The sequence below is a fragment of the Callospermophilus lateralis genome, chromosome 17, assembly GCF_048772815.1.
Source record: "Callospermophilus lateralis isolate mCalLat2 chromosome 17, mCalLat2.hap1, whole genome shotgun sequence".
NCBI classification, from domain to species: domain Eukaryota; kingdom Metazoa; phylum Chordata; class Mammalia; order Rodentia; family Sciuridae; genus Callospermophilus; species Callospermophilus lateralis.
Genome location: NC_135321.1, coordinates 72,048,023 through 72,066,624, shown reverse-complemented (window position 1 = coordinate 72,066,624; position 18,602 = coordinate 72,048,023). Strand labels below are relative to the sequence as shown.

The 18,602-nt window shown below is 44.8% G+C and overlaps 1 protein-coding gene across 1 annotated transcript in view; it reads left to right on the top strand.

Annotated features, from left to right (window-relative positions):
- The window catches only part of Ippk (inositol-pentakisphosphate 2-kinase), a 54,669-nt gene that overhangs the window by 13,509 nt on the left and 22,558 nt on the right, over positions 1 to 18,602 (top strand). Inside the window, exons 4-8 of the mRNA XM_076837364.1 lie at positions 2,719 to 2,785; positions 4,141 to 4,262; positions 5,385 to 5,474; positions 14,190 to 14,248; positions 16,407 to 16,479. Of these exons, the coding sequence (XP_076693479.1) occupies positions 2,719 to 2,785; positions 4,141 to 4,262; positions 5,385 to 5,474; positions 14,190 to 14,248; positions 16,407 to 16,479 (411 nt within the window). The remainder of the gene's footprint in view (positions 1 to 2,718; positions 2,786 to 4,140; positions 4,263 to 5,384; positions 5,475 to 14,189; positions 14,249 to 16,406; positions 16,480 to 18,602) is intronic.

Genomic DNA, 18,602 nt, shown 5'->3' with positions numbered 1-18,602 from the left:
CGCTCCTTACCTAAGGTCAGTGGGGACAGGACACACCCTGACCCATCTGTCTGACCTGTACTGTCCTCTGAGCAGAGCCTCAGGCCTGGGCCCATGAAAGCTTCCTCAGTTCTGCCTTAGCTGTTGCCAGGAGGCTTGCCTTCTGTGGCCTATTTCCCACACTGTGGTCTTGTTGGACATCTGGAGGTCATGGGTGCTGCTTTAGGAAGAGTCGTGAGGTTCTTCCACACTGTGCCCCTTGGATGGTGTCTGTGCCGACCATTTTCCTTGAGGAGAGAATGTTGCAGAAGTGCTGGAAGTGCTGCTGCCCATACTCTGGCTCCTGTGCTGAGTGGGAGTGTTTCTGGTCCTGTGGGTTTCAGATCTCTTTCTGGGAGGGTGGAGGACATGGGCAGCGATGGTGTTTACTGGCTGGGATAATTGGATGTGGGAATGCAAGGGATGGTGACCTGTGGGGTGGTGGTAGGGACTCCTTTGAGGTAGGGGACAGGGTCAGAGTTGTCTGCAGCGGTGGCTCTGGGTTTGGTTCTGTTTGTCTTTGATGTGCAAGGTCATAGTAGAGTAATTTGCAGTGATGCCAGCTCAGCCCACAAGGTCACCTGCTATGTATTGCCTCCACATTAAGACACCTGCCAGAGTCAGCTTGCTTTTCCTCAGGTGAGCAGGTGCTGGCAGGATGCTTGCAGTGTGGGCCTGATCAGCTTCTCCAGGCAGACATGTGTTCCCCAGGTGACAGCATCATTAGGGCTGCAGGGCCACACCGGCCCCAGTAGCAAGGGTGGATGTGTCAGCAAGTTAGGTGAGTGAAGCCCTCGAGAGAACATTTGCATCTTGTTTGCCCTGAGACAAGACATAACAGCCCCTGTGCCGAGGCTGTGAGAGACAGTGACCGCCACACCCTGACCCTATGCCTGCTGAGGGAGCATGATGTGAGTCTAGGCATCTTCAGGGACCTGGAGAGCTTAAGGAACTCCCCTCAGTCCTCCAGCCACTGCTCTTAAGTACTGTAGAGGTCTGCAATTTTACAAGTTCTGCCTCTGTTCTTTTTTTATCTTTTGTAGTTGTAGATGGACAGAATGCTTTTGAATATTTTTATGTGGTACTAAGGATTGAACCCTGTGCCTAATATGTTCTAGGCAAGTGCTGTGCCACTGAGCTACAGCCTCAGCCTCTCCACCTCTCTTCTGACCAGATCTACATGAGGTTGGATGCTACTGGGGTGGCCTTGACTCCCTGTTTGATCCTCGGCATGCCGATGTGTTGGCCAGATTGGGATATGTCCTTCTGAGCAGTATCCCTTTGTCCTTTCAAGGATGGTACCACATCTGGAGGTCCTCACTCCGTGTCAGTGGCATGTCTCCAAGAGGGACATTCTGTGGATGTTAACTTTGGCTCTTTGCAGGCTAGTGCCACACGCAGGGAGTGCTTGTCACTGGGCTCATGTGTTGGTTGGATGGCAATGCCATGTAACTTCAAAGGGGCTGCCTACTATAGACATTTTATCTTGACTTAAAACATAGACATCCACATTATAAAATCAATAATTTAATAGAAGGAACCCAGGTCAGCTCTTCACTGGGTGGCTGTGGATTCATTTGGGCAGGAGGCAGAGGGTGGCCTGGAAGGTCTCTGTGTGTCTGCCCCGAGACTTGGGTGTTTGCTGTGTCTCCCCTGGTGTGCTTGGTGGTGTGGGACTAAGGTGCTTCTGGGATGGAGGATCATCATGCAGTTCTTATCATCATTGTTACACAGGTTAGAGACAGGCACCTGTGCCTTTGTAATTGTGATTTCTTTAAAGCAGAATAAGAACTTGGACTTTAGTGAGATAACCCAGGTTTTGAGTTTTCACACTTTTGTGTTTCCCATTGTTTTACCTTACCTGATTCAGTACTTGGTATTTTAGTACCTCACCTGTTGTCAGCTTATATCAAGTGTAGGTAATGAAATCACAGGTGAAACTGGCCCAGCAGGCTGGGGGACTGATGTTTGGGCCAGGGCATGCTAGGCCTGAATGGAGAAGCTGGTCTCCTCATGGGCAGGATCCCAGCATTTTTGTTATAGGTAGGTCTCCTGCATCCCTTTGGGACAATTCAGCCACCCTGAAAACACAAAAGGAAAGGAAAGATGGTGAGCAATGAGGCCTCAGCTGAATCCCTTTCACCTGGGATCTAGTTTCACTCAGCAGAGAAGCAGCTGAGTGGAGAGAAGTGCTGGGCAGCAGCTCCGTGGGTCCCCTGTGGCTGCGAGTCCCCTGGTGTGCAGGTGTTTCCCCTGACACTGATCATCAGACTGGCGCTGCTGCTTAGGTGGAAGCATGAAATGCTCAGGTTGTGTGAGGGCTCTGCAAGGGTCTTCCTTGTGGCCTGAGAACTGCTGCAGGCTCTGTTCTGTGTCTGCAGATGCTGTGAGGATTGGGGACTGCAGGAGGGGCTCTGTGGTGGGAAACTGGTGGTGTGAATGGCCACTGGCCACTCTGAGAGCCAGCCACCCTTAGTACACTGAAACGTTGGCATCTCTGTTTAACCTGGATTGGTTCTGGAAATAGACCAGCTCTATCACCAAGACCTATAATGAGTTTAAGCTGTAAATTTTTTTTTATTGTGATAGAATGGTTCATTTCACATTGTGTGTATGTTAACCCTGTTTAGATGCACTGCTATTCTGTATCATCAGCTATCTTGTCATTGTGCAATCGCTCTGTTTTGTTTATTCTTACAGGAAGTTGTTCAGCTGCCTTTAGAGTTTGTGAAACAACTGTGTTTAAAGATACAGTCTGAAAGACCAGGTAAGGATGTCCTAGTTTAGGAATATTGTTTGTGATTTAAAAAATATCACTTCAGAAGTGTTTGACATGATCCCCTGGCAGCAGTTCTTTTTCCAGAAACTTCATCATCTCCACACATGCTTACCCTGGCCCCATGCCTATCTTTCTTGCACTTGCTGGTGGCCTTATGGGCAAGACCCAAATTAAAAGCTTTTTTCCCCCATAGTCACTGTCAAAGACATAAACTTCATGTGCAAAGCATGGAAATATCTCTTCCTGGAGCACAGCCAACCAGTGAGAGGACGGAATTGGCCACCATAGAATTCCTTCCTGATTTGATTTGGAAAATGGAAGCCAGTAGTGCTCTGGGCCTGGGGTCTGGCTGTGGCAGGGAGGAGCAGGCTTTGTGCTGTAGGGGAGCCTGAGGTGGTTGTTGGCACAGGACAGTGTCTGGGTTCCCAGTCTTCATCTCCACCAAGGTGGATAGAGGCTGGCTCCAGGGTTTTGCCTCCAGTTGCTTGTGCTGCTCAGCATTCCTACTTCATGTTATAATCATAGTTGAAGCTTTATTGCACAGTGGTAAGAACTGCTGTCCCTCATAGCAACCACTTGGAATGAGGCTTGCTATATGAAAGAAAGGACGCCTACCCCAGGGGCCTGGAGCCCGGTGCTCTTTGGCTCTATCCACACCAGCTTCCAGCAGAGTCCTGTGAGGCAGAATGGGAGCACCATGTGTTGGGAAGGGCCCAGGCTTGAGAGGAAGAGGGGCTTCAGACTCCTTCCTCTCTGAGTTCCTGGGCTTAGGGAGCCATGGAATTAGGGGGCCACTCCCAAGGTGAACCTTGCTTCTAACAGTTGCACGTTTAGGGTCCTTCAAGGCCATTCTTAGGGTTGATAATTGGCTAGAAGGACCCCAGGTCTCACTGTTACATTCATGGTTATGGTTTATTACAGTGAAAGGATAAAGACAAAATCAACCTAGGTAAGAGTACAGAGACAAGTTGGAGAAAGTTCCACACGGCACATGGGTAGCACCTATTCTCTTCGTGAGGATGTATTAGTGCCCCATGTGATGCTACTGGGAAAGCTCACAGCCTCAGTGTCCAAGGCCCTTACTGAGGTTCAGAGGCATGAGCCCCTCCAGACCTGAAAACATGTGGCCCAAGGCCTGCTATGAACCACTTTATTACTGTCATGCATCCCAGAGCACCCAGGTAAAGTTGAGCTTCTCGCTGGGCTCTAAGTGACTTTGGAGCCAGCATGATGGTGGGCTTGTTTTGGGTGAGGTTGACCCTCCCCCATAGGATTCTTTTCAGTGCCTTGAGGTTAACTATCTCTCCTGCTGACCTTCAGATGTCACTCTTGCTGTCTTCCAGAGTCTCGTTGTGACAAGGACCTGGACACTCTCAGTGGTTACGCTATGTGCCTTCCCAACTTAACCAGACTTCAAACCTACCGCTTTGCAGAGCACCGACCAATTCTGTGTGTAGAGATCAAGGTGAACTCAGGGAGAAGACTGATTGGGCAAGGGGAATATTGATCTCAGACTGTGAGGCCATGAGGTGTCTGCCTCAAGTACGTGTATGGCCCCTCAGCAGGAACTTGGTCTGCTTCTCTGTCCTTCCAGAGCCACTTACTACATTCCACATCTTCCCCCAGTGAGAATGCCAGTCATGGATCCCTCCTGCAGCTCCCAGAAACCAGGTTTAGGCTCCTTCCTGGGTGTTGACAATGCCCTGGACTGGGGCAAGCCCACGTCGAGGTTCACCAGGGGAAAGCAGGTCAGGTCATCCTACACACATCATTTTCAGGGATGCCCTTTAGACTGGACACTGTCTAACTCCAGAACATTTTCATCACTTCACCTGCACAGGAAGGACTTTCCCACAGGCACAGTTGCTGGTGTGTCATGATTAGGAATCCTGAACTTTTAGTGGGGGGAGGGCAGTAGATGCTGGAGAAGGGCCAGGGCCTCCTTGCTTTACCGTCCATGTTGAGAGTGGCTGCCTAAGCCTCCCAGGAAGTTTTTTTATAACATGTGTCTATTACCTCTCTCCATCCTTCCTACTTCTGAGGCAGTGATCTCTGGGTCATGCCCTTGGCATGAGCACTTGATCCTCAGCCAAATTCTCTAGCACCCAACTCTGAGCACAGGCCTTCTGTGTTGCTTGTGCTCAGAGGACACAGTTTTTAGAGGGCAGCTGGATTCCCTGATGTTCTGGAAGCTACCAACTATCAGTTGGACGCCTTTAGGCCATGGACTGGTGTCAGCAGGAACAATGGTTATGTTCCTTGGAGCTGGGAGTTTGTGTCCATCTCTACGCCTTCTCATCTGCATTCCATAAAGAAAGCACAAAGCTGCTCTGTGTGCTCTTGTTCAGCCAGTACAGAGCCAATGTTCCCTGTGGGAATGCTAGCCTTGGGTCCTCTGGAGGCCAAGAGAAATTTGTATGATGTGACAGGGAAGTGTTGATCCCTCTGGAAGCTAAAAGTGAAAACGGCTTCTGGGGCCGTTTCCACCTGACCCCCATTGCTCTTGATCATCTTAGTGACTTGTATGTTTAAAGCTGTGTGAATTCTCCCTAAATATTATTTTCTTCCTTATTTGCTTATTTTACAGCCAAAATGTGGGTTTATTCCTTTCTCCAGCGATGTTACCCATGAGATGAAGCACAAGGTGTGTCGCTACTGCATGCACCAGCACCTCAAGGTGAGAAGAACTGATTACCAGGTTGCAGGAGGGCTGCATGCAGGGTGTCTGAGCTCCTGAGGAGGCCACCCTGTGGTTTCAGAAGAGTTAAGGAAAATGTGAATATTTCCTGTTGACTTTTCTTTTTAATATTTATTTTTTAGTAATTGGACACAATGCCTTTATTTTATTATTTTTATGAGGTGCTGAGGATTGAACCCAGGGCCTTGCACCTGCTAGGCGAGCGTTCTATCGCTGAGCTGCAACCCCAGCTCCTATTGACTTTTCATTCACAAGTTCAAGTTTCTTAAGATATAGTTCACAACCATTATTATTCCTCTTAACTATTTAATTTAGTGGGTTTTACTCTTTCACAAGGTTGTGCAATGGACACTTCTAACTCCAGAACATTTTCATCATCTCAAGAAGAAACCCTGTCTGTTAGCAGTCACTTTCCATCCCCCACTCTTGCAAGCTTCCACCAACCATCAGTCTGCTCTGTCTCTGTGGATTTCTCTATTCTGGAATTTCACAATGGGCTAATAATAGTAATATGCCTTCTGTGATTAGATTTTTTTTCACGTTGCATTAATTTTTTGAAGTTATGTTGAAGCATGTCAGTACTACTTTCCTTTTCTGGCTTCCTTATAACAATATTCCATACGGTATTCCATTGTGAATGTACCATGTTTAGTTTATTCATCTATCTACTAAATAGAATTCCAACATGTGGATCATTTTTCACCTTTGACTATTTATTATGAATAGTGCTGCTATGAACATTTGAGTACATGTATTTCTTTGAGACCCTGTTTTGTAATTCTCTTGGTAGATTCCTATGAATGGAATTTTGAGTGTTAAGGTAATCCTGTGCTTAACGTTTTGAGGAAACACCAAACTATTTTTCATAGCAGCTGGACCTTTTGTATTCCTACCAGCAATGTGCAAGGGTTTTGATTTCTCCTTGCCAGTACTTGTTATTGTCTGTTTCTGTGGTTATAACTATCCTAGTAGGCATGAGTTGGTATCACCGTTTGCATTTCCTTAATATTAGTGGTGTTGATCATCTTTTCATGTGCTTATTAGCCATTTTATGTCTTCTTTGGAGAAATGTATATTCAATTTCTTGGCCTATTTCTGAAATAGTTTTTGTTGTTGTTTTTTTAATGTATTCTAGATATTAATACCTCATGAGATATCTGATTTGCAGATATTTTCTCTAATTTTCTGTTACTTGCCTTTTTTCCCTGTGATTAATGTTTTCTGATGCACAGAAGTTTTTAATTTTGATGAAGTCCAGTGTGTTGTTTCTTTCATTACCTGTGTGTTTGATGTCATATCCAAGAAATCATTGCCAAATTCAGTGTTATGAAGCTTTTCTCCTGTATCGTCGTCTTCTAACAGTCTTGGATCTTACAATGAAATCTTTGATATCTCTCTCTCTCTCTCTGAAATCTTTGATATCTCTCTCTCTCTCTCTCTCTCTCACACACACACACACACACACACACACATTCTCTCTCTTGCTGTCTTCAGTACAGGGGATTGAACCCAGGGGTGCTTAACTACTGAGCCACATCCCTTTTTATTTTTTGAGACGGGGTCTCAGTAAGTTGCTTAGGGTCTTGCTAAAGTGCTGAGGCTGATCTCAAACTTATGATCCTCTTGCCTCACCCTTCTCAGCTGTCCTTGAGAATAAATATACATATATATTTCTCAATTAACATATTTTTTTATATGCAGATGGACACTATGCGTTTATTTTGTTTATTTAATTTCTTTTATGTGGCGCTGGGGAACAAACCCAGTGCCTCACATGTACTAGGCAGGTGCTCTATCATTGAGCCACAACCCCAGTCTGGTCTTTGATATTTTTTGAGTGGTTTAAGGTTAAGTGTTCAACTTCAGACTTTTTCGTATAGATAGCTGATTTTCCCAGCACCTGTCAAAAGACTGTCCATTCATCCAAATAATTGTCCTGCCACCCTTTTTGAAGACCTTTTGGCCATATAGGTGAAGGTTTATTTCTGGGCTCTCTTCTCTGTTTTTCATTGGTCTGCATGTCTGTCATTATGCCAGTATTATACTATTTTGTTATTGTAGCTTTGTAATATATTTGAAATTGAGAAGTGTGGTGCTTCTAGCTTCTTTTTCAAGATTGTTTTGGCTACATGGGCCTTCTTACTATTACATAAAATTTGAGAATCGGTTTTTCATTTCTGAAAAAAAAATGCTGTTGGAATTTGACAGAAATTGCATAAAACAAGATCATTTGGATAGGATTTTTGTCTTAACAGTATTGGCTCACAATCATGAACACAAGTTTGTTGTTTTTCTTTCATCTTCTTTAATTTCTTTCAACATTGTAGTTTTTGGTACTTTGTCTAAATTTCTGGGTATTTTATTCTCTTGGAATATTGTAAATGTTATTGTAAATGGAATGGGCTTCCTTAATTTCTTTTTCAGACTGTTCATTGCTAGTGTATACAACCACTACTGGCTTTTTTATTTTCTTCTTGGTATTGGGGATTGAACCTAGTACTGCTCTGCCACTGAGCTATAACACCCTTCTTGTTATTTATTTTGGGGACAGTGTGTCACTAAACTGTCAAGGCTGGCCTTGAATTTGTGATCCTCCTGTCTCAGCCTTCCAAGTCACTGGGATTACAGGTTTATGCCACCATGCATGGCCATTACTGACTTTTGTATGTTGATCTTCAACTCTGCAAATTTGCTTAGTTTTTTATCAGCTCTTACAGCTTTTTTGTGGATCATTTTGAATTTTCTGTACATAGTATCATTTGTGAATAGTTTTAAATTTTGGTGTCTTTTTTTTAATATATATTTTTTAGTTGTAGATAGACACAATACATTTGTTTATTTCTTTGTATGTGGTGCTGAGGTTCGAACCCAGTGCCTCACATATGCGAGGCAACCGCTCTACCACTGAGCCACAACACCAGCCCCTAAATTTCGGTGTCTTTAGCTTGTCAACTTCTGAAGGAAACCATCTAGGATTTTTTTTTTTTTTTTTTTTTTTTTTTTTTTGGTACCAGGGATTGAACTCAGGGCACTTAACCACTGAGTTACATCCCCAGTCCTATTTGTATTTTATTTAGAGACGGGGTCTCGCTGAGTTGCTTAGTCCCTTGCCTTTGCTGAGGCTGGCTTTGAACTTGCGATCCTCCTTCCTCAGCCTCCCGAGCCACTGGGATTACAGGTATGCACCACTGTGCACGGCTACCTTCTGGGATTTTGATAACTATTCCATTGAATCTGTGGATCAGTTTGGGAAGTATTGTCATCTTAACACTCTTAATACTCTGTGACCTTGGGATGTCTTTCCATTTTTGTAGGTCCTTAATTTCTTTCATTGATGTTTTGTAGTGTAAATTTTTTACTTTTGTTATATTTATTCCTAAGTTTTTTATTCTTTTGGATGCCAATTCAGGGGGAATTTTTATTTTCAGACTGCTCATTGCTAATGCATAAAAATATGATGGATTTCACAATTTAAAATATATATTTAAAAATTCGTGAGGTGAAATACTTCTAACATAAAATTTATCATCTTAATCATTAAGTGTGGGGGTCAGTGGCATTAAACATATTCATATTGTTGTATAACCATCACCACAATTTATTTCCAGAACTTTTTTCAGATTGCAACACTAAAACCCTGTGTTCATTAAACAATAATTTCCCATTTTCCTTTCCCCTAGCCCTTTTGTAAACACCACTTTACTTTCTGTCTCTATGTATGTGACTAGCCTAGATACCTCATGTAGGTGGAATCATATAGTATTTGTCTTGTTGTGACTGGCATATAGTCCTTAACATAATATTCTCAAAGTCCATTCATGTTTTAGCATGTGTCAGATTACATCCTTTTTAAAGGCTGAATAATAATAATTTGTACCATATTTTGCTTATCCATTTGTCCATCAGTTGGCACTTGGGTCACTTTCATTGTTTGGCTGCTTTCAGTTCTGTTTGTATATACAACCAGAAGTAGAATTGCTAGATTATATGGTGATTCTCCTTTTAATTATGAGGAACTGCTATAGTATTTTCCGTTGTAGCTGCACCATTTTACATTCCCTTCAGTGGTTCATCAGGATTCCAGTTTCCCCATAATTTTGTCAACACTTGTTATTTTCTGTCCCCCCGCCTCAATAGTAGCCATCCTAATGGGTGTGACGTAAGAAATTAAATTGTTTGTTGTTTATTGGTTTTGTATCCTGTCACTTAGCTGAACTTCATTTGTTCTATTTTTTTTTTGGTGTGTGTAGATTCTTAGAATCATTTGTGTATATGATCAGATCATTATCAGATCAATACATGGAGATGGTATTCCTTCTTTCTTTCCGACCTTGAATAACCTTTCCTTTTCTTCCCTAATTGTATAGGCTAGAACTTGTAGTATTGTTATATAGAAGTATTGAGAAGTAGACATGTGGTCATGCTTGTCGTGTTTCTGATCTTAGGAAGAAAGCTTTCAGTCTTCTTCATTGAATGTGTACAGTTTGTTGGCGTTTTCATAGATGTTCTTTTTTTTTTTTGGAACTTCTTAAAAGATATTGAATTTTATGAGATGCTTGTTTTGTGCCTGTTGAAGATAATCACGAGATCATGAAGTGTATTTGTTCTTCCTATTAATGTGGTGTTAACATTGATTTTCATAAGTTGGACCACTTTTGTATTTCTGGGGTAATTCCCACTTGATATGCTATTGAATTCAGTTCTATAGTTTTTGTTGAATTTTTGAATCATAAGGGATACTGGTATGTGGTTTTCTATGCTAGTGATGACTCTGTCTGTCTTTGGTCATAACTGACTTCAAAGAATGAGTTAGTATTTCCTTCTCTACACTCTTCAGTTTTTCTTGAAGGGTTTGAATAGTGGTGTTGATTCTTTAAATGTTTGGTAGAACTCCCTTGTGAAGCTATCTGGTCCTGGGGTTCTTTATCAAGAGTTTTTTTGTTGTTGTTGTTGTTACTGATTCAGTCTCTTGTTATCTGTCTATGGAGGTTCTGTTTCTTGTGTCAGTTTTGGTCATTGTGTGTTGCTAGGAATTTGTCCATTTTGTCTAATTTGTTGGGATACAATTGATCATACTTTTCCTTTATAATTACTTTTTGTTTCTGCAGCGTTGGTAGTAGTATTCCCTTTTTCAGTCATGACTTTGGTAACTTGATTCCTCTTTTTGTGGCCCAACTAGAGGATTGTGTCATATTTAATTTTTCATAGAAATAACTTTTGGTTTTGTTCCTTTTCTTTGGTTTTGTTCATCTTCTATTTTGTTTCACTTATCTCCACTTAATCTTACTGTTTTCTTCCCTCTGCTTGTGTTTCACTTGTTCTTTTTTGTTTCTTAAGAAGTTAGGCTAGTATTTCGAGCCTTTCTTTTTTTTAGTAGAGAAGTTTACAACTCCCGGTTTCCCTGTAAGCACTGCTTTCTCTTCATCCTCTAAGTTTTGGTATGGTGTGTTTTCATTTTGTTTATCTCATTTTCTGATTTCCCTTTTGAGTTCCACTTTATCCATTGGTGATTAAAAATATCTCCTTTCCTCATGTTTGTTATTGATTTCTAATTTTACTGCACTGTGTTTGGAGAACATTGTATGCATGGTTTTGCTCTTTTTAAATTTATCAAGGCTTGTTTTGTGGTTTAATTTAAGGCTTTTACTTGAATGTTTCATGTTTACTTGAGTAGAATGTCGAATAGAGTGTGTTCTGTATTTAGGTGTGTTTGACTTATATTGTTGTTCATGTCTTATTCTTCCTATTGATTTCCTTTTCTTTTAAAATTTATTTTTTTAAGTTTGTGGTTCTAGGGTTGTCAAATCCAGAGTCTTGCACTGTTCTGCCATTGAGGTACATTCCCAGTCCTGTTTGTTTTATTTTTTTGAGGTAGGATCTTAGAGTTGTTAAGGCTGGCCTCAAATGTATGATCCTCCTGCCTTAACTTCCCTAATAACTGGGATTACAGGTATGGACTACCATGCTCAGCTACTTATACTTTTTAGTAACAGAATTAAAATTCTGTTGTATTCAGTTCCTTTTTGTAATTTTTAGCTCTTTATTGATTATTCTCTATTTAAGACATTATTTTCCTTGTTTTCTTTAGTTCTTTGTCCCTGGCTTTCTTTAGCTCTAATTGTATTTAAAATTGTTTATTTACATCTTTGTCTAGTAAGCCCAGTGTCTGGGCTTCCTCAGGGACAGTCTATCAATTGCTTTTTTCTTTGCGTATGGACCATTCATTACATGTTTCGTGATTATTTGTTGAAAACAGTCATTGTAAGTAATGTGGCCACTTTGGAAATTGGATTCTCCCCCACTTTCTAGAATTTTTTTTTTTTTTTAATTATTGCTGCTTATATTGTTTTGTTTAGTGACTTTTCTGTGCTTATTTTGTGAAGTCTATATTCTTTGTCATGTTTGGTCCTTGAAGTCTCTGCTTGCTTAGCTTACTGGGAAGTTAATTGATAGATATCTTCTTCAGTCCTTAGATCCAGTAAGTCTTCCAGTCTTTGCCAAGGGGCTTTTTGTTGTTGAAGCCTACTAAACACTCAGCTAGGCAGTGGACAGCTCTGCCTTAGCCTATACTTCACAGAGCCATCAGCTCAGGAAAGAGCTCAGGGCCTTTTCAGGTCTCTCTTGAGCCTGTTCATGACTCATTAGATTGCCAGGGATATTTGGAGCTTCTCAAAGCTTCTTTGTACATCTCTTTCTTGGGTTTTTCTTCTTTTCTGGTACCAGAGATTGAACCCAGGGGTGCTTAACCACTAAGCCACATCCCCTGCCCTTTTTTATTTTTACTTAGAGACAGGGTCTTGCTGAGATGCTTAGGGCCTCACTAAGTTAATGAGGCTATCTTTGAACTTGTGATCCTCTTGCCTCAACTTCCTGAGTCATTTGGATTATAGGTGTGCATCACCACACCTTACTTTTTCTTTTTCGTATTTAGCTTTAAGTTAGCCTGTGGTTTGTCCCATCTCAGAAAGTTGTGAAGTTATATAATTGCTTCTAAATATTTTTGACAAATGTTCCTAGGAAAAAGGGCTTCTGTACCAGAGAGCTTTGAATCAGGTCCTTTCAAATGGAATCTTCCTAGAATCCAGGGATGGGCTAGAAAGTGACGGTTCTCTGCGAACATGGCTTTGGGGATGCACCTGCCCTGTTCTGCTCGCTCTGTGGCTGCCAGACTGTGGGTGTTCACTGTGATTGTGGGAGGTGGTTTCCATGGTTCCCTTGGAGCTAGAGATAGAGAGATGGGAATAAGGCAGTTCAAGTACTAAAAAGCACTCTGTTCTTGCTTAGATTTGGCTGATTTTCTTGAATAAATGTTTCCTGGATTGTTGCAAATCTCTGGTCAATTTCCAGAGTTCTAAAATTTTTGATTGACAATTTTTCCTAGTTTTCTTCCGCAAAAACCATGCCTAGCTTATGTGATGGGTTTTGAAGAAATATGTTTTTTTTTTTTTTAATTGTGAAGCAATACCTTGTCATGTAACTGATAAAATAGAACATCATATGGATTTGGTCACCTGCCTTCCCAGGTAACCCATATTGTCAGTTTACACAACTTTCCAGACTTTTTCCTGTGGCAACAAAATGAACATATTATTCAAGGGAAAAGAAAGTGATGTGTTTCTCTCAACATGTTCTAAAGTTTGTGTGTGCACACACACACTTATATAGTGAAATTGGATCATGCCATGTGTACATGTTCTGCCAAGTCCTTTTTTTTTTTTTAAATTTTTTATTTTTATTTAAATAACCCTTGAGGATTTGTTGTGTATTCTTTAAGGCCTTTTGCAGTGTATATTTGGATGCATAGATATGTAGATAAACTTTTTTTTTTTTTTTAAAGAGAAATGACCTCATACTGTAGGCATCATCCTGCCGGTTGAACTGAGCCCTACTTCTTTCTGGGCCTGGTGCATAACATGTATTCATTCCTTCATTCAGCAGATTGCTGGCTGTGTGCTGACCCACTGAGTGGGTTCTTTAGTCCTTTCTTTGCTCTTGGCTTTTGGTTTCAGGGTTCTGCTGTTGTTGATAGTCTGCAGTCAACATTTTATCATTTTTTGTCCTGTGTCAGTTTTTCAGGATTTCTTGTAGATTTATCAAGCCTGGGGGCATGCGCGTTTTTTTTTTTTTTTTTAAGAGAGAGTGGGGTGGGGGGGAGAATTTTAATATTTATTTATTTTTTTTAGTTATCGGTGGACACAACATCTTTGTTTTGTATGTGGTGCTGAGGATCGAACCCGGGCCACACGCATGCCAGGCGAGCGCACTACCGCTTGAGCCACATCCCCAGCCCAGCATGCACATTTTACATTTTGATTACCACCACAGAAGGTTGTGTCCGTTTTTCATCCCACTGGTGATATGGAGTTACTTGTTAACAACACCCTTTCCATTACTGGGCTTTACAATTTTAAAGATTTATCAATCTCATCACCAAAAATGAGCCCTGTAATTTTCATGTGCTTGCTGCTTTCTTCTCTGCTCACTGAAGGCCTGGGCTGTGGTCACCTTACTCCCAGAGATGGGTGAATGTTTCCTTGGCTCCCTCCTGCAGAGAGTCGTGCACCTGGAGCCTTTTCTGGGAGAAGTCTACAGCCCCCCTGATGGTCGCATTTCACTTACGCTGCTCTGTGTTGAGGTGGCTCTGTGAAGTCGCAAACACCCAGTCATTTGACCCCCTCATTGTTGTTTTAACAGGTAGCAACTGGGAAGTGGAAGCAGATAAGTAAATACTGTCCCCTTGATCTCTACTCGGGGTAAGAGACATTTCTTCTTTACCCTCCAGAGGTGGGGTTGGTGACCCACTAGGGGATATCCTGTGGGGTGGGTCCTGTGGGTTCTGCGGAGTATTGGTGGGGGTATCTTGTGAGGGGAACTGAGGGGGGTTCTTCTAGTGTCAATGGTGGTGAGTATTCTGTGAGGTAGGAGCAGCTGGCAGGTCTTGTGTGAGGACGGTGGGAATATTCTGTGAGGTGTGAATGGAGGGGGGCTGTTTTGTGAGATGAGAAGCATGGGGTATTGTACGAGGTGTATTCTGTGAGGTGTTGACAGTGAGAGGTAGTCTGAGGTGGAGGTGCTTAGGGAGCTTTGAGAGATGTTCATGGTGGGGGGTGTTCTGTCAGGAGTGGGGGTGTATGGAGTGAGGTGGGACGGGGGGTCTCCACTCTTATAGGGCTTTCCTTGCCCTCAGTGTCTGAGAAACCCTAGGGACTTGGGTTTTAGGCTTTGTCCTTCTGCTCACAATTTGAAGTAGTCACGGATTTACTGATTTTCCTTCATTCAAGTTCCCACCAGATTTGTCTTCTACTCATGCCACATTGTGACCCCCACCCTTAGACCCTTCTAGTCTAGTCATCTACACCTTTGGCCTCTTGCTTGTCTACACATGTTAAAAGGGCTGAGGCTGCAGCAGCAGCTTCTGCCCTGGCAAGTCGGCCTCCAGACAGTGGTCAGACTCTCAGGCCTCCTCTGTGCACTCTGGCCCTGCAGCTGTGCTGTGGCACCCAGCATGTACCAGCTTGCATGTAGCACATGACCCAGTCTTGGTCCTTTAAGGTCAGGAAGGTGGTGGTGACTGGTGACTGGGGTGGGTCCATCCAACAGCAGGGGCTGCAAGGGAGCAGTCAGGCGCTAGGGTGGAGGGGTGGCAGGAGGAGACTGGCGTAGGGAGAGCTGAGGCAGGGCCTGGATGGTACCTGTGTCTCACAACAGCGCACCCCAGCCCTGCCCCACTTGGGCTGGTCCCGTGAGTAAGTTGACCTTAGGGCAGAGTGTGATTGTGAGCCTCTGCTGTCCTTTCTGACAAGCCAAGGCCCTTTCCAACCTCGTCTTCCCTCCTTGGACCCTGGCCGGTACAGGGCGGTGTTGGTTATTCCTTTGCCTCCCAGCCTCCCAGTGCTCATCTTGTGTCCCCTGCCAGCTCCCAGCACACAGTGCCTGTGGGCACTGCCGCAGTACTTTTTGTTGAGTGCTACTGCAAACCTTCCAGAACAAAGACTTTCAAAGTTAAAAAGTCCAAAATGAAGTGTTAAGTGTGCCAGAGCACAGGGAATGTGCTGATTTTTCATGTGGGAATCCTCCCCACACCCAAAAGCTGAGAAGTGGTTTTTGTTTTAAATGGTGCTGGGGATAGAGCCCAGGGCTTTGCGCTTGCTAGGCAAGGTGCTCCCCAGCCAAGGCTCTTGAGTTTTGAAGCAGTTATTGATAAAGGTCTTTGTTGAGAATTTATAACTTGTCAAAACTCAACTTGGGAGCCTTCCCGGAATGTTCAGAATGCAGCCTTTCTAGAACCGACTGACTGCGGGTGCGGGGCTTGGATCTTGCTGGCTTGCCCTCCCAGGGTGAGTGGTGACCTTTTGACTGGGCTCGGCATCCTTGCCTGGGGTAGTTTGCCTCCACCCCAGGTGGGTGGTTAGGGACAGTGCTGGGGCACCTCTGGAGAAGAGGCCCAGGGGTTAAGTGGTGGTGGGGTGGGGCGGTAGGCTGAGGTCTTTGGATAAGTGAGGGGCAGAGCGTGGGCTAAGTCCCAGCCCTCAGCTCCCAGGAGGTCAGAGTATGTGGAGTCCCAGGACTTCTACCCCTCTCTTCATGCTCCCCAGTGACCTGTCAAGTGGCTACCTGAATGCCTGCCCCAACCTTTGGAAGCTGCAGTGGGAGAGCAGTAGTGGGGGACATACACGCTAGTGGGGCCCTGGCCTCCTGCTCCCCTGTCTCAGCTGGGGTTGCTCAAATCTCCTGGGGCCAGGGTCAAGCCCTCTCTTCCCATGTATGCTCAGTGCTGTGGTGGGGGAGGATGTCATTGGACTTTCCCAGACTCTGGGTTTCCCAGTTAAGCTGGGAGTCAGGTGCTGGTGCACATGGAGGTCAAGGTTATTCCTGATGCCTTTAAAGCGTGCCAACATTTGCTCCTTTTAGAAACAAGCAGAGGATGCACTTTGCCTTGAAGAGCTTGCTGCAGGAGGCACAGAACAACCTGAAGATATTTAAGGTGAGAGCTGCTTCCATTTGTGGGTGGTTTTGAGGTGAATCCGCTGCACTCTGGCAACAGGTTCAGTGATGACAGATGGGAGCATCTGGGCTAGGCTGCCTCAGGTCCTCAGAGTCCTCGCTCCCCTGCCACCTACACAGATCTTCTAGCCCCAGGCACTTCCTGTTTTCTAGCCCCAGTCCATAGCATAGCATTCTGGTGACCCTGGGTTGTCTGTGTCCCCTGGGTGTGTGACAGTGAAGCCATACTGGATGTGTCTTCATCCCCTCTGAGGTGCCAGAGGGCGCACACTAGACAAAGACATACCTGGCACCGTCCCAGCTATCCTCCTCTGTGGGCGGCTCATGTGGCTGAGGAGGCAACAAGAACGGGGGCTACTGACTGCGCAGGTCCTGGTGACTGCCAGGGCACTTGTGGTAAGGTGAGTGCCAACTGCCAGCTTCACAGTGTCTGCCTCTTGTGTGCCTTTATTCCCGGTTAATTTAGGGACCTTGTAATTTGGGGAGCTCCTTGTCGAAAAGCAGATTCCCTAGGCCTTGTAGTTCTGACCATCCCAGCCCTGACAGCCTAGGGACAAGGGAACATTCGCCATTCAGCACAGCTGCCTGCAGTTCCTTGTGGCCAGGTGGGCTGGTGGTCTGGCCTGCTGCGAGCAGTGCTGCCCAGGGTGAGGAGGAGGAGGGCTGGGACGGAGAGGGAGGGGTTGAGGTCGGGGGCAGGGCTGGCCTGGGCAGCAGGTGAGGGATGTGCCTATGCTGGAAAAGTGTCCCTGGAGTCTCCATTGCCATGGCCTTGACCTGTAGGAGCTGAACCTCTAAGACAGCCATCGTAGGTGCTGGACCTGCATGTGGCAGGGCTGATTGTGGGCCTCCCGACCCCCAGGCTTCCATCTAGGAGAGGTCACCAGTGAGCTGGAAGCCCTTCCTCTTGCTGCTGTGTGTCCTGTGCCTTTGAGAACTGGGAGGACAGCCTGATCTTGACCCATTTCCCTTGTCTAACACAGAAGTCCCACTGCCCTGCCTACTGGGACTTTATCATCACCTTTATTCCCTGCCTCCACCTTCCCTAATCCAGAAAAGAAGACATATTTCAAAGGCAGGTTTTATTTTTAATTCTTCTCAAAGACTCAAGGAACTTGATATTTAAGTCCTGAAGATAATTTCCTTCTTTGGGGTGTTTGTTTAAAGCCCTTAGTGAGAGTGGTGTTTCTGACCCCCATCAGGCCCTCACTCAGGGTGTCACTGCCTCATAAGACTCGGCAGGGGAAAATCCAGATGATAAGGGAATAGTTTACAAAGATGGATGGAGGCAAGTGAGATGGAGTGACTTTCTGAAATAATAGGACAGCAGCACAGCAAGTGATTGGCAGCAAGCCTCTCTGGCTCTCTGGAGCAGCTGTTTCTGACCCCAGACCTGTACTGCCCTGCGGCTCTTTAGACCTGCCCAGCAAGAGAGGACACGCCCAAGGCCCTGATGTCCCAGGTGTGGAGCTGCAGCCTGGGTCCTGGCTGGTGACCTTGCACTGGATACTAGTGATGAAAGGCGTTGGTTGGGGCCTGCAGGGTGTGGACACTGTCAGAGAGGCACCACCTGGACTGCCTAGCGCATTGGCTCTGCCAAATGCCACCTGAGGTCCTTGAGCAGCTGAATTTGCATGTGTACAAAGCTGCCCACCTGGATTCCCAGCTCCCATTGACCTTCACATCTGATATCCTAATGCTGAATGGAGAGGCCCTGCTGTGAGAAGTCCCTCAGCCACCTGTGACTAGCTTCACTGTGGGCACTAGTAGTGGCCCTGCCCCTGATGTCAGCTGGCCACCTATGATTCCACTTTTGTCTGCCTTCCCTTGCCTACTGCCCAGTGTGTCCCTGTGGTTAAGTGGGTGTGGATACCAAACAGGTGCTCCCAGAGAGGAGCCCTGGGATACAGTAAGAGGAGCGCCTGCTCCCATCTCTTAGATGGGGATTGCCCTCTGTGAGCTACTTGTGATGTCAGTGCCTGAGGTAGTAGCTGGTTCTGGCAGGAGTCTTATCTGAAAGCTTGGTAGGTGCTGATGGCCTTAGTTCCTTCTGCATGGAGCTCCTCCTGGGGCTGCTCTGTGGCTGCTGTTTTGTGAGGAATG